This window comes from Gallus gallus, chromosome 25, assembly GCF_016699485.2.
Source record: "Gallus gallus isolate bGalGal1 chromosome 25, bGalGal1.mat.broiler.GRCg7b, whole genome shotgun sequence".
Lineage (NCBI taxonomy): Eukaryota > Metazoa > Chordata > Aves > Galliformes > Phasianidae > Gallus > Gallus gallus.
Window position 1 is genome coordinate 318,932 of NC_052556.1, and position 20,782 is coordinate 339,713.

The 20,782-nt window shown below is 64.2% G+C and overlaps 1 protein-coding gene across 1 annotated transcript; it reads right to left on the bottom strand.

Annotated features, from left to right (window-relative positions):
• Nucleotides 1-381: 381 nt before the first annotated feature.
• On the bottom strand, nucleotides 382-19,759 carry LMNA (lamin A/C; the record flags this gene model as incomplete). Its single annotated transcript, NM_205287.1, is given in 2 exon segments — nucleotides 382-541; nucleotides 19,222-19,759. Coding segments are annotated over 2 exon segments (513 nt in total), but the record flags the coding sequence as incomplete, so codon positions are not given.
• Between the last annotated feature and the right edge of the window lie 1,023 nt (nucleotides 19,760-20,782).

The following is a 20,782-nucleotide window of genomic DNA, read 5'->3' on the forward strand; positions in this document are numbered from 1 at the left end:
CCAGACCCACACACCTCCCGCAGCCCCACACGTCCCACACACTCCTCCACCCTCACACACCCCCTCAGCCCCGCACCCCCCCCCAGAGCCCCACACATCCCACACACCTCCCCCAGAGCCCCACAGACCCCCCCAGCCCCACACACCCCCCGCAGCCCCACACACCCCCTCCACTCTCACACACCCCCCCAGCCCCACACATCCCACACACCCCCTGCAGCCCCACAGACCCCCCCTCCAGTCCCACCCTCTCCCCCCCCCAGCCCCACAGCCCCCCAGCCCCACACACCCCCCGCAGCCCCACAGACCCCCCCCAGCCCCACACATCCCCCCCAGCCCCACACATCCCACACACCCCCGCAGCCCCACATACCCCCACCTCACCTTGGCCACCTGCGCCCTCAGGTCCCGCACTTCGTTCTCCAGGTTCCTCTTCTCGCCCAGCGCCGTGGACAGCGCGGCCTCCTTGGAGTTGAGCAGAGCCTCGAGGTCCTTAAGGCGCGCCTGGGCCGCCAGGAGGTCCGCCTCCTTCTTGGCATTCCTGCAACGCCGCGGAGACGGCCACGGTGACTGCGGGATCGCCGCCCGGGGGCGGCCACGACTGCGCGCCGAGCGGCCGGAAGCGGGAGCCGCCGGACCGGAAGAGGCGGGCTCCGCGGCACCGGAAGAGGCGGGCTCCGCGGCACCGGAAGAGGCGGGCGCCGCCGAACCGGAAGAGGCGGCCGCGCCGACGCCGACGGCGCCCCCTCGCGGCCGGAGGGGGCGCTCAGACGGCCGCAGCTCCGCTCCCTCCTCCCCTCCCGGCCAACGCCCCAACCGCCCCACGGCGGCGGCACCGCTCTGCCCCACGGCGGAGGCTTTCCCGGCCCCACGGCCCCACGGCCGTGCCTTTCCCTGCCCCACAGCCCCTCCAGTGCGTGTGTTATTCTCCTGCCCCACGGCGGAGGCTTTTCCAGCCCCACGGCTGTGCCTTTCCCTGCCCCACAGCCCCACGGCCGTGCCTTTCCCTGCCCCACAGCCCCACGGCTGTGCCTTTCCCTGCCCCATGGCTGTGCCTTTCCCCCATCGCCCCATGGCTGTGCCTTTCCCTGCCCCACAGCCCCACGGCTGTAGTCTTACACCCGCCCCACCGCCCCCCATGGCTGTGCCTTTCACTGTCCTATGGCCGATCCTTCCCCCATAGCCCCACAGCCATTCCTTTCCCCCATAGCCCCACAGCTGTGCCTTTCCCCCATAGCCGATCCTTTCCCCATAGCCCCGTGGCTGTGCCTTTCCCCCACAGCCCCATGGTTGATCCTTCCCCCATAGCCCCATAGCTGTGCCTTTCCCCCATAGCCCCATGGCTGCCCCATGCCCCATAGCTTTCCCTGCCCCATAGCTTCATGGCTTATCCCCCATAACCCCATGGCTGTTCCTTTCCCCCGTAGCCCCACAGCTGATCCTTCCCCCATAGCCCCATAGCCGCGCCTTTCCCTGCCCCATAGCCTCATGGCTCATCCTTCCCCCATGGCCCCATAGCCGTGCCTTCCTCCATAACCCCATGGCTGTTCCTTTCCCCCACAGCCCCATAGCTGTGCCTTTCCCTGCCCCATAGCCTCATGGCTCATCCTTCCCCCATAGCCCCTCCATGGCTGTTCCTTTCCCCCATAACCCCATGGCCATTCCTTCCCCCATAGCCCCTCCACGGCCATTCCTTCCCCCACAGCCCCATAGCTGTTCCTTTCCCCCACAGCCCCATAGCTGCACCTTTCCCTACAGCCCCATAGCTGTTCCTTTCCCCCATAACCCCATGGCCATTCCTTCCCCCATAGCCCCTCCATGGCTGTTCCTTTCCCCATAGCCCCATAGCTGCACCTTCCCTCACAGCCCCATAGCTGTTCCTTTCCCCCACAGCCCCATAGCTGCGCCTTCCTCTGCCCCACATCCCCTCCATGACTGCGACTTCGCCCTTTCCCACGGCCGTTCCTTTCCCCACAGCCCCACAGCTGTGCCTTTCCCCCATAGCCCCCCACAGCCCCATAGCCGTTCCTTTCCCCGCCCCACACCCCACAGCCGTACCCCCCCCCCCCCCCCCCCCCGAAGGTCAGCGCCGTTCCCCTCTGCAGAGGGGGGGAATCCGATCCGATTCCCCCCCCCCCCCCCCCCCCCCCCCCCCCCCCCCCCCCCCCCCCCCCCCCCCCCCCCCCGCGCTATTTCGGTCTCTCTATAATAAGAACGGGGCCGACGCTCTCCCCACAGCACCGCACCGCTTTGGGGTCACCCCACGGCGCCGTCCCCACCACTCGCGTCGTGTCGTTACCCCCCCCTCACCCCCCCCCCTCCGTGCCCCATAGACCCACTGCTCCGTGGGGCACCGCCGCCCCCTCGGGGTCCCCTCGGCCCCATAGCAGCCGCCGGGCTCTGCCCACACTGCGCTCTGTGCCAATGAGTCACAGCGCAACAATGCAGCGCTGAGCAGCGGCAGCGCCACGAGGGGCCCTACGGATCCCATACCGATCCCATACGGATCCCATATGGATCCTATACCGACCCCACACCGATCCCATACGGATCCCATACCGATCCCATTCAGATCCCATACAGATCCCATACCAATCCCATACCGATCCCATACGGATCCCATACGGATCCCATACCAACCCCATACGGATCCCACACAGATCCCATACGGATCCCACACGGATCCCACACGGATCCCATACAGATCCAATACCAATCCCATACAGATCCCATATCGATCCCACACAGATCCCATTCAGATCCCATATCGATCCCATTCAGATCCCATACCGATCCCATTCAGATCCCATACCGATACCCTACCAATTCCATACGGATCCCATATGGATCCCATACCGATCCCATTCAGATCCCATATGGATCCCATACCGATTCCATACAGATCCCATACCAATCCCCTACCGATCCCATACGGATCCCATACCGATCCTATTCAGATCCCATACAGATCCCATACGGATCCCTTACTGATCCCATACGGATCCCCTACCAATCCCACACCGATCCCATACGGATCCAATACCAATCCCACACCGATCCCATACGGATCCAATACCAATCCCATACGGATCCCATACGGATCCCATACGGACCCCAGAGCTGTGGGATCGCAGCGGGGAGGGGGTTGGGAGGGACCCTACAGATCCCAGAACTGTGGGGTCGCAGTGGGGGTGGATGGGAAGGGACCCCATAGGACACAGAACTGTGGGGTCGCAGCGGGGGTGGATGGGAAGGGACCCCATAGGACACAGAACTGTGGGGTCGCAGCGGGGGTGGATGGGGAGGGACCCCATAGGACACAGAACTGTGGGGTCGCAGAGCGGTTGGGGTGGAAAAGAACCCACAGATCACAGCACCGCCTCATTGGGTTGGGACGGAACCCACAGGAATGGAACTGTGGGATCACCAAATGGGGGGGATGGGTCGGAACCCACAGAACTGTGGGATCACCAAATGGGGGGGATGAGAGGGTCTGTGGGGGGGGAAGGGGGGAAAAGAGGGGGGAAATAGGGGGGAAAAGGGGGGGGAAATGGGAAAAGGAGGAAAAAGGGGGGAAATGGGGGAAATGGGGGGGGAAATAGGGGGAAAAGGGGGGAAAAGGGATAGAGGGGGAAAAAGGGAAAAGGGGGAAAAAGGGGAGAAAATGGGGAAAAAGGATAAAGGGGAAAAAAGGAAAAGGGGTGAAAGGGGGGAAAAAGGGAAAAGGGGGAAAAGAGGAAAAAAGGGGAGAAAATAGGGGGGAAAAGGGGGATAAAGGGGAAAAAAGGAAAAGCGGAAAAAGTGAAAAAAAAAAGGAGAAGGAAAAAAACTAAAAAAGTAGGGAAAAGGGCAGAAAGGGGGGAGAAAAGGGGGGAAAAGGGGGGAAGGGGGAAAGGGGGAAAAGAGGAAAAAAGGGGAGAAAATAGGGGGAAAAAAGGGATAAAGGGGAAAAAAGGAAAAGGGAAAAAAGTGAAAAAGAAAAAAGGAGAAGAAAAAAAACCTTTAAAAAGTAGGGAAAAAGCGGGGAAAGGGGGGGAGAAAAGGGGGAAAAGGGGGGAGAAAAGGGGGAAAGGGGGGAGAAAAGGGGGGAAAGGGGGGAGAAGAGGGGGGAAAAGGGGGAGAAGGGCCCCACGGCGTTTTATTTTTAGCATTGGGGGGAGACGAAAAAAGGCGAATTTTGGCCAAACCGCCCCAAAAGCCGCAGCGACGCAAACGGAAAATTGGAGCGGAGCGCTCCAAAGGGGGGGGGGGGGGGGGCGGACCCACGGAACCGCCCCACATCACATCGGACCGCCCCACATCCCACGGAGCCGCCCCATATCCCATCGGACCGCCCCACATCCATCGGACCGCCCCCGCACCCCACCGATCGCCCCATATCCCATCGAACCGCCCCATATCCCATCGAACCGCCCCACATCCCACGGAGCTGCCCCATATCCCATCTGACCGCCGCCCCGCACCCCACGGATGGCGCCGCACCCCACGGAACCGCCCCGCACCCCACAGATCGCCCCACATCCTACGGATCGCCCCGCATCCCATGGAACCACCCCGCATCCCATGGGATCGCCCCGTACCCCACAGATCGCCCCACATCCCACGGATCGCCCCGCATCTCACAGAGCCGCCCCGCATCCCATCAAACCACCCCGCACCCCACAGATCGCCCCACATCCCATGGAACCACCCCACATCCCATCAAACCGCCCCGCATCCCACAGAGCCGCCCCACATCCCACGGAACCACCCCATATCCCCACGGACCACCCCACATCCCACGGAGCCACCCCATATCCCCACAGATCACCCCACATCCCACGGAACCACCCCATATCCCCACAGATCACCCCACATCCCATAGAACCACCCCACACCCCACGGATCGGAGCTCTCCCCACGGATCGCCCCCCATCCCCCCCCCAATTCCCCCACAGATCCACCGCAGCGGTTCCCCCCCCGGATCCGCCCCATTGATCCCCCCTCCCCCCCCCATCCTCACCCCCCGCCCCACAGATCCACCCCCACAGCTCCATCTCCATCCCCACAGCTCCACCCCCATCTCTGGGATCCGCCCCATGGATTCACCCTCCCGGATCCATTCTGACCCCACAGATCCCCCCTCTGCCCCACAGATCCCTTCTCCACCCCCATCCTCATGGATCCATCCATTCTCCACCCTATGGATCCACCCCCATCCCCACCTCCTGCCCCACAGATCCACCCCCCCCCCATCTCTGGGATCTCTCCCAGGGATCCATCCTCATGGATCCATCCATTATCCACCCCACAGATCCACCCCCATCCCTGGGATCCACCCCATGGATCCACCCTCTGCCCCACAGATCCCTTTTCCACCCCCAGCAATCAGTTCTAAGGATCCATCCTCATGGATCCATCCATTCTCCACCCCACAGATCCACCCCCATCCCCACTTCCTGCCCCACAGATCCACCCCCATCCCCACCTCCTGCCCCACAGATCCACCCCCCCCATCCCCAGGGATCCATCCTCATAGATCCATCCATTCTCCACCCCACAGATCCACCCCCATCCCCACCTCCTGCCCCACAGATCCACCCCCTCATCTCTGGGATCTCTCCTAGGGATCCATCCATTCTCCACCCCACAGATCCACCCCCTATCCTCCCTCCCTGCCCCACAGCTACACCCCCATCCCTGGGATCCGCCCCACGGATTCACCCTCCCGGCTCCATTCTCTACCCCCATCCCCACCCCCATCTGCCCCACAGATCCCTTTTCCACCCCAGAGTTCCACCCCCGCCCCACAGATCCTCGGCAGCGGTCCCCGCAGCGCCACACCCCATGGGGTGTTGCTGGGAACCCCAAAGCTGTGGGAATGCGGCAGAGCCGCTCCTGGCACTGCTGACTCAGCACTGCCACAACCCCACAACATTATGGGGCCAACGCCGGAACCGCCACCGGGGGGGGAAATGGGTCCCAAAATGGGGGGAAATGGGTCCCAAAATGGGGGAAAATGGGTCCCAAAATGGGGGAAATGGGTCCCAAAATGGGGGAAATGGGTCCCAAAATGGCCCCAAAATGGCCCTCCATGGGGCGGCCAAAGAGCCGTTTGTTTGGGAAAGGGGGGTGTGGGGGACAATGGGGCCATGGGATGTTGGGGGCAATGGGACATTGGGGTCAGTGGGACATTGGGCTCAATGGGATGTTGGGGTCACGGGATGTGGGGGGGTGTCAATGGGACATTGGGGTCAGTGGGATGTTGAGGTCAATGGGATGTGGGGGTCAATGGGACGCTGGGGCCATGGGACGTTGGGGGCAATGGGACATTGGGGTCAGTGGGATGTTGGGGCCATGGGACATTGGGGTCAATGGGATGCTGGAGCCATGGGACGTTGGGGGCAATGGGACATTGGGGTCAGTGGGATGTTGGGGCCATGGGATGGGGGGGGGTCAATGGGACATTGGGGGCAATGGGATGTTGAGGTCAATGGAACATTTGGGTTATGGGATGTGGGGGGGGGGGTCAATGGGACGTTGGGGTCAATGGGATGTGGGGGGGTCAATGGGACATTGGGGTCAATGGGATGTGGGGGGGTCAATGGGATGTGGGGGGGTCAATGGGACATTGGGGTCAATGGAACGTTGGGGTTATGGGATGTGGGGGTCAATGGGATGTGGGGGGGGGTCAATGGGACATTGGGGTCAATGGAACGTTGGGGTTATGGGATGTGGGGGTCAATGGGATGTTGGGGTCAATGGGACGTTGGGGTTGTGGGACATTGGGGTCAATGGGATGTTGGGGCCATGGGATGTGGGGGGGGGGGGTCAATGGGACATTGGGGTCAATGGAACATTGGGGTTATTGGATGTGGGGGGTCAATAGGACATTGGGGTCAATGGGACGCTGGGGTCGTGGGACATTGGGGTCAATGGGATGCTGGGGTTGTGGGGCATTGGGGTCGTGGGATGTTGGGGGTCAACGGGACATTGGGGTCATGGGATGTTGGGACTGTGAGACATTGAGGTCAATGGGACATTTGAGGTCATGGGGACAATGGGGCCATGGGGTCAAGAGATGTTGGGGTCAATGGGACACTGGGACCATGGGATGTTGGGGTCTGTGGGACACTGGGGTCGTGGGGACAATGGGGCCATGGGGACATTGGGGTCAATGGGACATTGGGGTTGTGGGACAGTGGGGTTGTGGGACAGTGGGGCTGTAGGACACTGGGGTCAATGGGACAGTGGGGTTGTGGGACATGGGGGTCAATGGGACATTGGGGTTGTGGGGACGTTAGGGTCAATGGGACATTGGGGTCAATGGGACAGTGGGGTTGTGGGGCATTGGGGCTGTAGGACATTGGGGTCAATGGGACAGTGGGGTTGTGGGAATGGTGGGGTCAATGGGACAGTGGGGTTGTTGGGCATTGGGGTCAATGGGACTTTGGGGTTATGGGGATGTTGGGGTCAATGGGACTTTGGGGTTGTGGGGATGTTGGGGTCAATGGGGCATTGGGGCCATTTTGGGCTCCGCGGTTCCCGAATCTCAGCCATTCCCACCCCCAGGAAGGGAGCAGTTGGGGTTCGTTAGCGCCGCAGCTCATTAACGCCACACCTCATTAACGCCGCAGCTCATTAACGCCGCAGCTCATTAACGCGGCCCCCACGGCTGCAGAACTGCACCGAGAGAGAGAGGAGAGCGCAACCAACGCCACCACCGCCCCCCCCCCCCCACAGCCACCCCACAGCCACCCCACAGCCCCCCCCAACCACAGCCCCCCCCCCGCCGTGACTCATCCCGGCACCGAATGGAAATCCCGACTCACATCCCCTGGAGCAGTGGGGCAGAGCTCCGGGATGTGGGGCGCAGAGCCAACGTGTGGGGCACAGAGCCAAGGTGTGGGGGCAGAGCAATGGGATACGGGGCAGAGCAATGGGATGTGGGGCAGAGAGCCAAGGTTTGGGGCACAGAGCCAAGGTGTGGGGCACAGAGCAATGGGATGTGGGGCACAGAGCCAAGGTGTGGGGGCAGAGCAATGGGATACGGGGCAGAGCAATGAGATGTGGGGCACAGAGCCAAGGTGTGGGGGCAGAGCAATGGGATGTGGGGCAGAGCAATGGGATGTGGGGCAGAGAGTCAAGATGTGGGGCAGAGAGCCAAGGTTTGGGGGCAGAGCAATGGGATACGGGGCAGAGCAATGAGATGTGGGGCACAGAGCAATGGGATATGGGGCAGAGAACCAAGGTTTGGGGGCAGAGCAATGGGATGTGGGGCAGAGAGCCAAGATGTGGGGCAGAGCAATGGGATACAGGGCAGAGAGCCAAGGTTTGGGGCAGAGCAATGGGATGTGGGGCAGAGCTCCGGGATGTGGGGCACAGAGCAATGGGATACGGGGCAGAGAACCAAGGTTTGGGGCAGAGCAATGGGATGTGGGGCACAGCTCGGATGCAGGGCTGTGGATGTGGGGCACAGCTCCGGGATGTGGGGCTGTGGGGCACAGAGGTGGAAGGGCGGCGCTCCAAATGGAGTTAATTATAAACGGAGTTAAATAAGAGTGAGTCACGGGGGGGGGGGGGGGGGGGGATGGAAATGGGATGGAAATGGGATGGAGGGAATGGGATGGAGGAGGGGTGGAAATGGGATGGAGGGATGGAAATGGGATGGAGGGATGGAGGGATGGAGGGATGGAGGGATGGAGGGATGGAGGGATGGAGGGATGGAGGGATGGAGGGATGGAGGGATGGGTGGAGGTGTAGGGATGGAGGTGGGACTGAGATGGGACCGACCGGAGTAGGAATGGAGATGGTGTGGAGTGGGGAAGGAACAGAGATGGAGTATGGAGGGACGGAGGTGTAGGGACAGAGATGGGACGGAGATGGGACGGAGGTGGGACGGAGTAGGGAAGGATCGGAGTAGTAATGGAGATGGTGTGGAGTGGGGAAGGAGCAGAGATGGAGTATGGAGGGACGGAGGTGTAGGGATGGAGATGGGACGGAGATGATGGGAAGGAGATGGGAAGGAGATGGGATGGAGATGGGATGGAGATGGGATGGAGATGGGATGGAGATGGGATGGAGATGGGATGGAGATGGGATGGAGATGGGATGGAGATGGGATGGAGATGGGATGGGATGGAGGAGGTGGGACGGAGGAGGTGGGACGGAGGAGGTGATGGGACGGAGGTGGTGTGGAGTGGGGAAGGAACAGAGATGGAGTATGGAAAGGATTGGGATGGGGGAGGAATGGGGGAGGAAAGGAGCAGGGATGGAGGATGGGGGGAAACGGGAAGGATGGAGGTGTGGAGATGGGATGGAGGATGGGATGGAGTAGGAAAGGAGCAGAGATGGAAATGGGATGGAAATGGGATGGGGTGGGATGGGGGCGCAGTGCAGCGGCCGTGCGCTGATCCCATCGCTGCCATCACACCAACGTGGCGCCCTTCGCCCGCCCCACACACAGCCCCACACGCGGCCCCACACACAGCCCCACAGCGCCGTGGGGTGGATAAGGCAGCGCTGGGTGTCACAGCGTGCAAATACTGCAGCCCTGCAAAGCACAGCGCTGCTTTGCTGACCCACAGCGCGGGCACAGCCTGACCCACGGACACACAGCCCCATAGCGTGGGCATGGCCTGACCCACGGACACACAGCCCCATAGCGCGGGCACGGCCTGACCCACAGACACAGCCCCATAGCGCGGGCACGGCCTGACCCACAGACACACAGCCCCATAGCGTGGGCACAGCCTGACCCACGGACACAGAGCAAGGACAGCCCCATAGACCCACAGCCCCATAGACCCACAGTGCCGGCACAGCCTGACCCACAGCCCCATAGCGTGGGCATGGCCTGACCCACAGACACACATCAAGGACAGCCCCATAGACCCACAGCGCCGGCACAGCCTGACCCACAGCCCCATAGCGCGGGCACGGCCTGACCCACAGACACACAGCATGGGCATGGCCTGACCCACAGCCCCATAGACCCACAGTGCGGGCACGGCCTGACCCACATACACGCTGCCCCATAGCGTGGGCACGACCTGACCCACAGACACACAGCAAGGACAGCCCCATAGACCCACAGCCCCATAGACACACAGCAAGGACAGGGCCTGATCCACAGACCCATAGCGTGGGCACGGCCTGACCCACGGACCCACATCAAGGACAGCCCCATAGACCCACAGCCCCATAGACACACAGCACGGGCACGGCCTGACCCACAGACCCACAGCCCCATAGCATGGGCATGGCCTGACCCACAGACCCACAGCAAGGACAGCCCCATAGACCCACAGCCCCATAGACACACAGCACGGGCACGGCCTGACCTACAGACACACAGCCCCATAGCATGGGCACGGCCTGACCCACAGCCCCATAGACCCACAGCGCCGGCACAGCCTGACCCACAGACCCATAGCGTGGGCATGGCCTGACCCACAGACCCACATCAAGGACAGCCCCATAGACCCACAGCCCCACAGACCCACAGCAAGGACAGGGCCTGATCCACAGACCCATAGCGTGGGCACGGCCTGACCCACAGACCCACATCAAGGACAGCCCCATAGACCCACAGCCCCATAGACACACAGCACGGGCACGGCCTGACCCACAGCCCCATAGCACAGGCACGGCCTGACCCACAGCCCCATAGACCCACAGCACTGGCACAGCCTGACCCACGGACACACAGACCCATAGCATGGGCATGGCCTGACCCACAGACCCACAGCCCCCATCGACCCACAGCCCCATAGAGAGACCCACAGCCCAGACAGGGCCACCACCTCTGCTCCTCCTCAGCCCAGAGATGGGGATTTCCATGGGGACGAAGTGCTGCCCCCAAAGTGGGGCAGTGCGGGGGGGGGACGGGGCCACCCACTCCCTGTGGGGCCGTTGGAGGACTTTGTCCCCACTGCGCTGCGCTGCCAACCCCGCAATGCTGCGGCCTTCGTCCCCACAACTGCACCTGTGGGGTGTGGGGGAGGGGGGGGGAACCCGGCCCTTATACCACAATGAGGGGCAGTGTGGGGCACAGAGCACTTGTGGGGTGGGGGGGGGGGGGGGGGAGGTGGGGCACCCGGCCCTAACTGCACAATGAGGGGTCTGTGTGGGGCCCGGCGCACCTGTGGGGTGGGGGAGGGGCCGATGGGGGGCAGCGTGGGGGGCACCCGGCCCTCATGGGGCCATGAGGGGCTGTGGGGGGCCCATAGATCCCATGGGGCGGGGGGGCCCTAATATGGCAATGAGGGGCTGTGTGGGGCCCATAGATCCCATGGGGTGGGGCTGATGGGGGGCAGGGGGCACCCGGTCCTAATGAGGCAATGGGAGGCCCTATGGGGCCCACAGTGCCTATGGGGTGGGGGGGCACCCGGTCCTAATGAGGCAATGAGGGGCTGTATGGGGCCCATGGTGCCTATGGGGTGGGGGGGCAGCATGGGGGGCACTCAGCCCCAGTGAGGCAATGGGAGGCCCTATGGGGCCCATAGCGCCCATGGGGTGGGGCTGATGGGGGGCACCCAACCCCAATGTTGCAATGAGGGGCTGATGGGGCCCATAGCACCCATAGGGTGGGACCCATTTGGGGGGGGCCCTATTGTTGCAATGAGGGGCTGATGGGGCCCATAGCACCCATAGGGTGGGACCCATTTGGGGGGAGGGCCCTATTGTTGCAATGAGGGGCTGATGGGGAACAAACGGCACTGAGGGCACCCACTGCTTTGTGCAGTGTGGGGCGGGGAGTGGGGCGGGGGGGGCACACAGCGCCCCACAGCCACTGGGATGGGATAACCCCCACTGGGATTACCCCCACTGGGATTACCCCCACAACCCCACTGGGATTACCCCCACTGGGATTACCCCCACAACCCCACTGGGATATCCCCCACTGGGATTACCCCCACCACCCCTCCCCACACCTCCACGGTGGGTTTGGGGTGAGGGGGGGGGGAGGAATGCACCCCATAGATGGCCATGGGGCCGCTGTGCTGCCGGGAGATGGGAGAGCTGCAGTGGGGGTGTGGGGGGGCCGCAGGGGGGCAGCGATGGGTGCAGTGGGGCAACAATGGGCGCCGTGGGGCGGCAATGGGCGCAGTGGGGCAGCTGTGGGGCCGCCGTGGGGCAGCAATGGGTGCCGTGGGGCAGCTGTGGGCGCCGTGGGGCAGCAATGGGTGCAGCTGTGGGCGCCATGGGGCCGCAATGGGGCAGCCGTGGGCACTGTGGGGCAGCAATGGGTGCAGTGGGGCAGCAATGGGCACCGTGGGGCAGCTGTGGGGCGGCAATGGGTGCAGTGGGGCAGCAATGGGCGCCGTGGGGCAGCCGTGGGGCTGCAATGGGGCAGCCATGGGGCCGCCGTCGGCACCATGGGGCAGCTGTGGGGCAGCCGTGGGGCAGCAATGGGTGCAGTGGGGCAGCCATGGGTGCCGTGGGGCAGCTGTGGGGCAGGCCGGGACGCGCCGCGTTCCTGAGCGATGAGTGCGGCCCCACAGCTCCGCTGCCACTGCCAGAGCCGCCCATCCCACAGCCGTCCCGGTGCCAAAGCCGTCCCCGTTCCCAATCCCATCCCAAAGCTGTCCCCGTTCCCAATCCCATCCCAAAGCCATCCCAGTGCCAAAGCCGCCCCCGTTCCCAATCCCATCCCAAAGCCATCCCCGTTCCCAATCCCATCCCAAAGCTGTCCCCAATCCCATCCCACAGCCGTCCCGGTGCCAAAGCTGTCCCCGTTCCCAATCCCATCCCAAAGCCATCCCGGTGCCAAAGCCGTCCCTATCCCACAGCCATCCCCACCCCCATCCCACAGCCATCCCACTGCCATCACCATCTGCGTTCCCGTCCCCATCCTATAGCCGTCCCCATCCCATAGCTATCCCCACCCCCACCCCTATCCCATAGCCGTCCCTATCCCACAGCCAACCCCATTCCCACCCCTATCCCAAAGCTGTCCCCATCCCAAAGCCGTCCCCACTCCCACCTCTATCCTACAGCCATCCCAGTGCCAAAGCCGTCCCCATTCCCATTCCCATCCCAAAGCCGTCCCCATTCCCACCCCCACCCCAAAGCCGGTTTGGTCCCAGAGCCATACAGTGCCACTCTGGTGTCACAGCCATCCCCGTCCCAAAGCCGACCCCATTCCCATCCCCATCCCACAGCCAACCCCACCCGCATCCCAAAGCCTATCCCCATCCCAAAGCCTATCCCCATCCCAAAGCCGACCCCATCCCCATCCCAAAGCCGACCCCATCCCCATCCCAAAGCCGACCCCATCCCCATCCCAAAGCCTATCCCATTCCCGACCCCATCCCCATCCCACAGCCTATCCCCATCCCACAGCCTATCCCCATCCCACAGCCTATCCCCATCCCACAGCCTATCCCCATCCCACAGCCTATCCCCATCCCCATCCCAAAGCCAACCCCACCCCCATTCCTATCCCACAGCCACCCCCATCCCAAAGCTGACCCCATCCCAGTGCTGTCCCCACACCAAACCCACCCCGACCCCAAACCCACCCCACTGCCACAGCCATTCCCACCCCAAACCCATCCTGACACCACCACTGTCCCCATCCCAAATCCCTGCTGACCCCATCCCAACGCTGACCCCATCCCAACGCTGACCCCATCCCAACGCTGACCCCATCCCATCCCAAAGCTGTCTCTATTCCACCACTGTCCCCATCCCAAACCCATCCTGATCCCAAAGCGACTCCCACCCCAATGCCGTCCCTATCTCAAACCTATCCTGACCCCAAACCCGTCCTGACCCCAAACCAACACCACCTCTATCCTAAACTCACCCCAATCCCAAATCCATCCTAATCCCAAATCCACCCTGACCCCAAACCCGTCCTGACCCCACCCCAACACCACCTCTATCCTAAACCCACCCTAATCCCAAATCCACCCCAACCCCAAACCCACCCCAACCCCAAACCCATCCTGACCCCACCCCAACACCACCTCTATCCTAAACCCACCCTAATCCCAAATCCATCCTGACCCCAAACCCGTCCTGATCCCACTCCAACACCACCTCTATCCTAAACCCACCCCAACCCCAAATCCACCCTAATCCCAAACCCACCCTGACCCCAAACCCATCCTGATGCCAACGCTGTCCCCATCCCAATGCATCCATCAATCCCAAACCCACCCCCACCCCACTGCTGTCCCCATCCCAAACCCATCCGGATCCCAAACCCCCCCCCATCCCAACACTGTCCCCACCCCAACCCCCCCCATCCCAAACCCATTCTGACCCCAAACCCATTCTGACCGCACCCCAAACCCACCCCCATCCCAAACCCACCCTGACCCCATCCCAAATCCACCCCCATCCCAAACCCACCCTGACCCCATCCCAAAGCTGTCCCCCATCCCAAACCCACCCTGACCCCAAAGGCACCCTGACCCCACCCCAAACCCACCCCCATCCCAAAGCCACCCTGACCCCAAACCCCCCCCATCCCAAACCCAAACCCCCCCCTGACCCCATCCCAAAGCTGTCCCCCATCCCAAAGCCACCCTGACCCCAAACCCAAACCCCCCCTGACCCCAAACCCAACCCCCCCTGACCCCACCCCAAAGCTGTCTCCATTCTCCCACTGCCCCCCCCCCCCCCCCCCCCCCCCCATCGCTGCTCACAAACCCCCATTTTGGGGCCACCGATGGCGCAGGATTTCCTCCCCCCATATCTGTCCCCACACACAGCGCCCCATAGGGTGGTTATGGGGTGGGGCTGTGGGTCCGGGGGGGGGGATGGGCGCTGTGCCACACAAAGTCCCCTTTGTGCCCCCCCCCGCTTTGTCCCTATGCAAAAATGCCCTTTTGGGGTGGGGACATCACACGGGCACTCCAACCCTACAGATCAATGGGGCGGCCCCACAGCCGCACGCACCCAAAGCTGTGGGGAGGGGGGGGGGGGGGGGGACGGCCCCCCCCCAACCCCCCCTAATTAACTCCGGGGGGGGGGGAAAGGAGGCGGCGTTTCCTCATTAGGGCCGTGGATGAGCTCTGCTGCCCCTTAATGGGGCTTTAATTGGCGCCCTAATTGGGTTTGGGGACGCAGCGCAGGAAGGCAGCGCTCCGCCATGGACGGCTCTGCTGGGAGGGGGGGGGGGACCCTAAAATCCCCCCCGTGGGACCCCAAAACTGCAGCGCGGGGACCCCCAGAACTGCGCTATGGGAGACCCCAAAAACAGCACTGCGGAGACCCCAAAAACCGCACTACGGGGACCCCCAGGAGGGCACTATGGGGGACCCCAAAAAGTGGACTATGAGGACACCAGGAGGGCCCTATGGGGACCCCAAAAACTGAGCTATGGGGGGGCCCCAAAAAGTGCACCGTGTGAAGCCCAAAAACTGCGCTATGGGGGACCCCAAAAAGTGGCCTATGGGGACCCCCAGGAGGGCAACACGGGGACCCCAAAAACAGCAACATGGGGACCCCAAAAAGTACGGCATGGAGGACCCCTAAAGGTGCACTATGGGGGACCCCAGGAGGGCACTGTGGGGGACCCCAAAAACTGCGCTATGGGGGACCCCCCCAAGGAGAGCACTGTGGGGTCCTCGAGAAGTGCACGGTGGGGATCCCCAAAAGGTTGACTACGTGGACCCCAAAAACTACGGCATGTGGGACTCCGGGGGGCACCGCGGGGACCCCAAAACCGCACCATTGGGACCCCCAGAGGGGCACTGTGTGCCCCCCCGGCCCCACAGCTCTGTGGGAAGCAGTGCCCGCAGTGACTCAGCGCAGCACAGCCGGCCCCATAGCCGCCCCACAGCCGCCCCATAGCCATCCTATAGCTGTCCCATAGCGCACAGCCGCCCCATAGCCATCCCATAGCTGCCCCATAGCGCACAGCCACCCCATAGCTGCCCCATAGCCGCCCCATAGCGCACAGCCAGCCCCATAGCTGCCCCACAGCGCACAGCCACCCCATAGCTGCCCCATAGTGCACAGCCACCCCATAGCTGCCCCATAGTGCACAGCCACCCCATAGCTGCCCCATAGCCACCCCATAGTGCACAGCCGCCACATAGCCATCCCATAGCTGCCCCATAGCGCACAGCCACCCCACAGCTGCCCCATAGCGCACAGCTGGCCCCATAGCGCACAGTCACCCCATAGCTGCCCCATAGCACACAGCCGCCCCCTAGCCATCCCATAGCTGCCCCATAGCTGCCCCATAGCACACAGTCACCCCATAGCTGCCCCATAGCGCACAGCTGGCCCCATAGCCGCCCCATAGTTGCCTCATAGCTGCCCCATAGCACACGGCCGCCCCACACCCAGAGCTCTGGTGGGGCTGATAAGGCAGCACAGACGGCTGTGGGGCCGGAGATACCCACAGGCACCGAAAGGGGGGGGACCTCCGCCCCACACATCGCTTCGGGGTCCCCATAGGATCTCCGCCCCACACTTTTGGGGCTCTCTGTAGGAACTCCGCCCCCCGCGCGGCACTTTTGGTACAGCGCACATTTCCCTTTTGAAACCACAACCGCCAAATGCGGCCCCGAAACCGCGACCCCAAAACCCACAGAACCTCAACTGCCCCCCCGGGAAACTGCCATCTATGGGGCAGGTGTGGGGTTCGCATGGGGTAGCTCAGCCCCACATGATAGGGATATACGGGGCAGATGTGGGGTTCGCATGGGGCAGCTCAGCCCCACATCACTGCGATCTATGGGGCGGATGTGGGGTCTGCATGGGGCAGTTCAGCTCCACAACATTGGGATCTATGGGGCGGATGTGGGGTTCGCATGGGGCAGCTCAGCCCCACATCACTGCGATCTATGGGGCAGATGTGGGGTCTGCATGGGGCAGCCCAGCCCCACATGATGGGGATATACGGGGCAGATGTGGGGTTTGCATGGGGCAGCTCAGCCCCACATCACTGCGATCTATGGGGCAGATGTGGGGTCTGCATGGGGCAGCCCAGCCCTACATCATTGGGATCCATAGGGCAGATATGGGACCTATGGGGCAGATGTGGGGTTTGCATGGGGCAACTCAGCCCCACATCACTGGGATCTATGGGGCGGATGTGGGGTTTGCATGGGGCAGCTCAGCCCTACATCATGGGGATCTATGGGGCAGATATGGGGTTTACATGGGGCAGCTCAGCCCCACATCACTGCAATCTATGGGGCGATGGGTTTGCATGGGACAGCTCAGCCCCACATCACTGCGATCTATGGGGCAGATGTGGGATTTATGGGGCGGATGTGGGGTCTGCATGGGGCAGCTCAGCCCCACATCACTGCGATCTATGGGGCATATATGGGATTTATGGGGCAGCTCAGCCCCACATCATGGGGATCTATGGGGCAGCTGTGGGGTCTGCACGGGGCAGCGGAGGGTCGGCCCCATAGAATCAGTGGGGCTCCGCACCCCCGGGGCGGGGGGGGATCCCACGGGAGCCGCAGCCCCACAGGGACGTGGCAGAGGGGGACGCGGTGTGGGGCGGAGCGGTGCGGGGGGGGGTGGGGGGGTTAAGGCGGAGCGGAGCGGAGCACTGTGGGACGGGACGGGGGGGGGGGGTACGACGGGCACTCCCTGCCCCACTGCGGGCGTCTGTGGGGCCGGGAACGCTGCGCCCCACGGAGCGCTGCTATGGGTCCCGGCCCCACATTGTCCCTATGGGTCCCCAACCGCACCGGCGTTAGGAAAGCGACGCCCCGCGGGGCCGCACTCCCAACACCTTTATGTGCCCAACGCTGTGGGGCCGAGGAGACAACGCCCCACTGCCACACCGGGAACCCACTGCCCCACAGCCCGCCCTATGGGTCCCGGCCCCACTGCGAGCCCATTGCCCCACAGCCCGCCCTATGGGTCCTGGCCCCCCCCGGAACCCAATGCCCTACAGCCTGTCCTATGGGTCCCGGACCCACTGGGAACCCAATGCCCCACAGCCCGCCCTATGGGTCCCACAGCCCCACTGGGAACCCACTGCCCCACAGCTCACCCTATGGGTCCCGGCCCCCAGGAACCCATCGCCCTATGGCCTGTCCTATGGGTCCCGGCCCCACTGGAACCCAATGCCCCACAGACCGCCCTATGGGTCTCGGCTGCCCCTGGAACCCAACGCCCTACAACCTGCCCTATGGGTCCCAGCCCCACTGCAATCCACTGCCCCACAGCCCGCCCTATGGGTCCCGGCCCCCAGGAACCCAACGCCCTATGGCCTGTCCTATGGGTCCCAGCCCCACTGGAACCCAATGCCCTCTGTCCCGTCCTATGAGTCCGACAGCCCCACAGGGAACCCAACGCCCCACAGGCCACCCTATGGGTCCCAGCCCCACTGGAACCCAATGCCCTACAAGCTGCCCTATGGGTCTCAGCCCCACCGGGAAGCCAACGCCCCACAGTGCACTCTATGGGCTTCAGCCCCACTGGGAACGCGGTGCCCTCTGTACTGCCCTACACATCTCAGCCCCATTACCCAACTCTCTCTATGCTGCCCCACACATTCACACTCCCAGAGCCGTACCCCCACACCCCACATCCCCCCCGTGCCCCCCTCGTACCCCTCCATACCCCCACACCCCACGGCGCACCCCAACTCCCCCCGTACCCCCCAACCCCCCCTGCACCCCACGGCGCACCTCACATCCCCGCCGGTACTCCCCATACCCTCACATCCCCCGTACCCCCCAACCCCACGGCGCACCCCACACCCCCCGGTACCCCCCATACCCTCACATCCCCCCATACCCCCAACCCCCCCGTACCCCCCGGCGCACCCCATACCCCCCCGTACCCCCACACCTCACGGCGCACCTCACACCCCCCGGTACCCCCCATACCCTCACATCTCCCCGTACCCCTGAACCCCACGGCGCACCCCACATCCCCCCGGGGACCCCCCATACCCCCACCCCCCCCGTACCCCCAGCACCCCCCATACCCCCCCCATACCCCCACCTCCCCCGTACCCCCATATGCCCCGGCACCCCCCATACCCCCCCCGTACCCCCATATCCCCCGGCAGCCCCCATACCCCCACCTCCCCCATACCCCCCCACCCCCCGGCACCCCCATACCCCCCGCCCCCCCATAGCCCCGCGCCCCCATACCCCCCCGTACCCCCATATCCCCCGGCACCCCCATACCCCCCCATACCCCCACAGCCCCGCGCCCCCATACCCCCCCGTACCCCCATATCCCCCGGCACCCCCCATACCCCCCGTGCCCCCCCATACCCCCGCAGCCCCGCGCCCCCACCTGGCCTTCAGCTCCTTGTGCTCCTCGCGCACTTTGCTCAGCTCGAGCTGCAGCCGCGCCCGCTCCTTCGCCACCGAATCCAACGTCTTCCTCGCGTCCGCCAACTCGGCCTCGTAGGCGGCCTTAATGCCCGACACCTCCCGGCTCACCACCTCCTCGGACTCGGTGATGCGCAGCCGCAGCCCGGCGTTCTCGAGCTCCAGAGAGCGCACTTTGTCGATGTAGACGGCCAGGCGGTCGTTGAGCTCCTGCAGGTCCTCCTTCTCCTGCAGTCGGGTGATGCGCGTCGGGGACAGAGGGGTCCCCGAAGGGCCGCCGCCGCGGCCGCTCCTCCGCTGGGACGGGGTGGACATGGCGGCTGGGCGGGGGGCGGCGGTGCGACCCCGGGACGGCGGACGGCGGGCGGGGAACGCTGCGGGGGCGCCGGGCGGGCGGAGAAGAGCCGTCGGGGGGCGGCGGACGGCGGACGGCGCACGGAGGGGCGCGGCGGAGCTCCGAGGGGGACCGCGGGTGGGGGGCGGTGGGGGGCGGCGGGGGGCAACGACGACGCGTCGGCGGAGCAGCGCGGGGGTCCCACGGAGCAGCGCAGCGTCCCGCGTGGGGTCGCACCCAATACCGGCGGTGCGCGGCGCGGCGCAGCGCCGCGATTATATCGGGGGGGGCGGAGGAGGGGCGGGGAATCCCACCCTGCGGGGCGGGGATGGCGCCGCGTCACTGCGTGGGGCCGCCCACACAGAGGGGGGGGAGGACGGGGGGGGGAGCGGCGATGGGACCCATAAGTGTGGGGCGGGGGGTGCCCGAATGGCTGCCCGTAAAGGCGCAGCGAAGCGCGGAACTGTGGGGCAAAAAGGTCCCCGAGTGGCCCCGGTGAGCCCACGGAGAGCCCCATAAGTGTGGGGCGGGAGGAGCCCGGGTGGCGCACATCAACCCACGGCAGAGCCCACAGGTGTGGGGCAGAAGGTCCCCAAGAGGCCCCCGTGAGCCCATAGGAAACCCCACAAGTGTGGGGCAGCAGCTCTCCAAGTGACCCCCGTGAGCCCATATGGAACCCCACAGATGTGGGGCAGAAGATCTCCAATTGACCCCAGCGGGCTCACGGTGAACCCCACAAGTGTGGGGCAGAAGGTCCCCAAGAGACCCCCGTGAGCCCATAGGAAACCCCACAAGTGTGGGGCAGCAGCTCTCCAAGTGACCCCCATAAACCCATGGCAAACCCCATAAATGTGGGGCAGAGCATCTCCAACAGACCCCCACGAACCCACAGCAATCTCCATAAGTGTGGGGCAGAAGGTCCCCAGGTGACCCCCGTGAGCCCATATGGAACCCCACAGATGTGGGGCAGAACATCTCCAACAGACCCCCATCAACCCACAGCAAACCCCACAAGTGTGGGGCAGAAGGTCCCCAAGAGACCCCCGTGAGCCCATAGGAAACCCCACAAGTGTGGGGCAGCAGCTCTCCAAGTGACCCCCATAAACCCATGGCAAACCCCATAAATGTGGGGCAGAGCATCTCCAACAGACCCCCACGAACCCACAGCAATCTCCATAAGTGTGGGGCA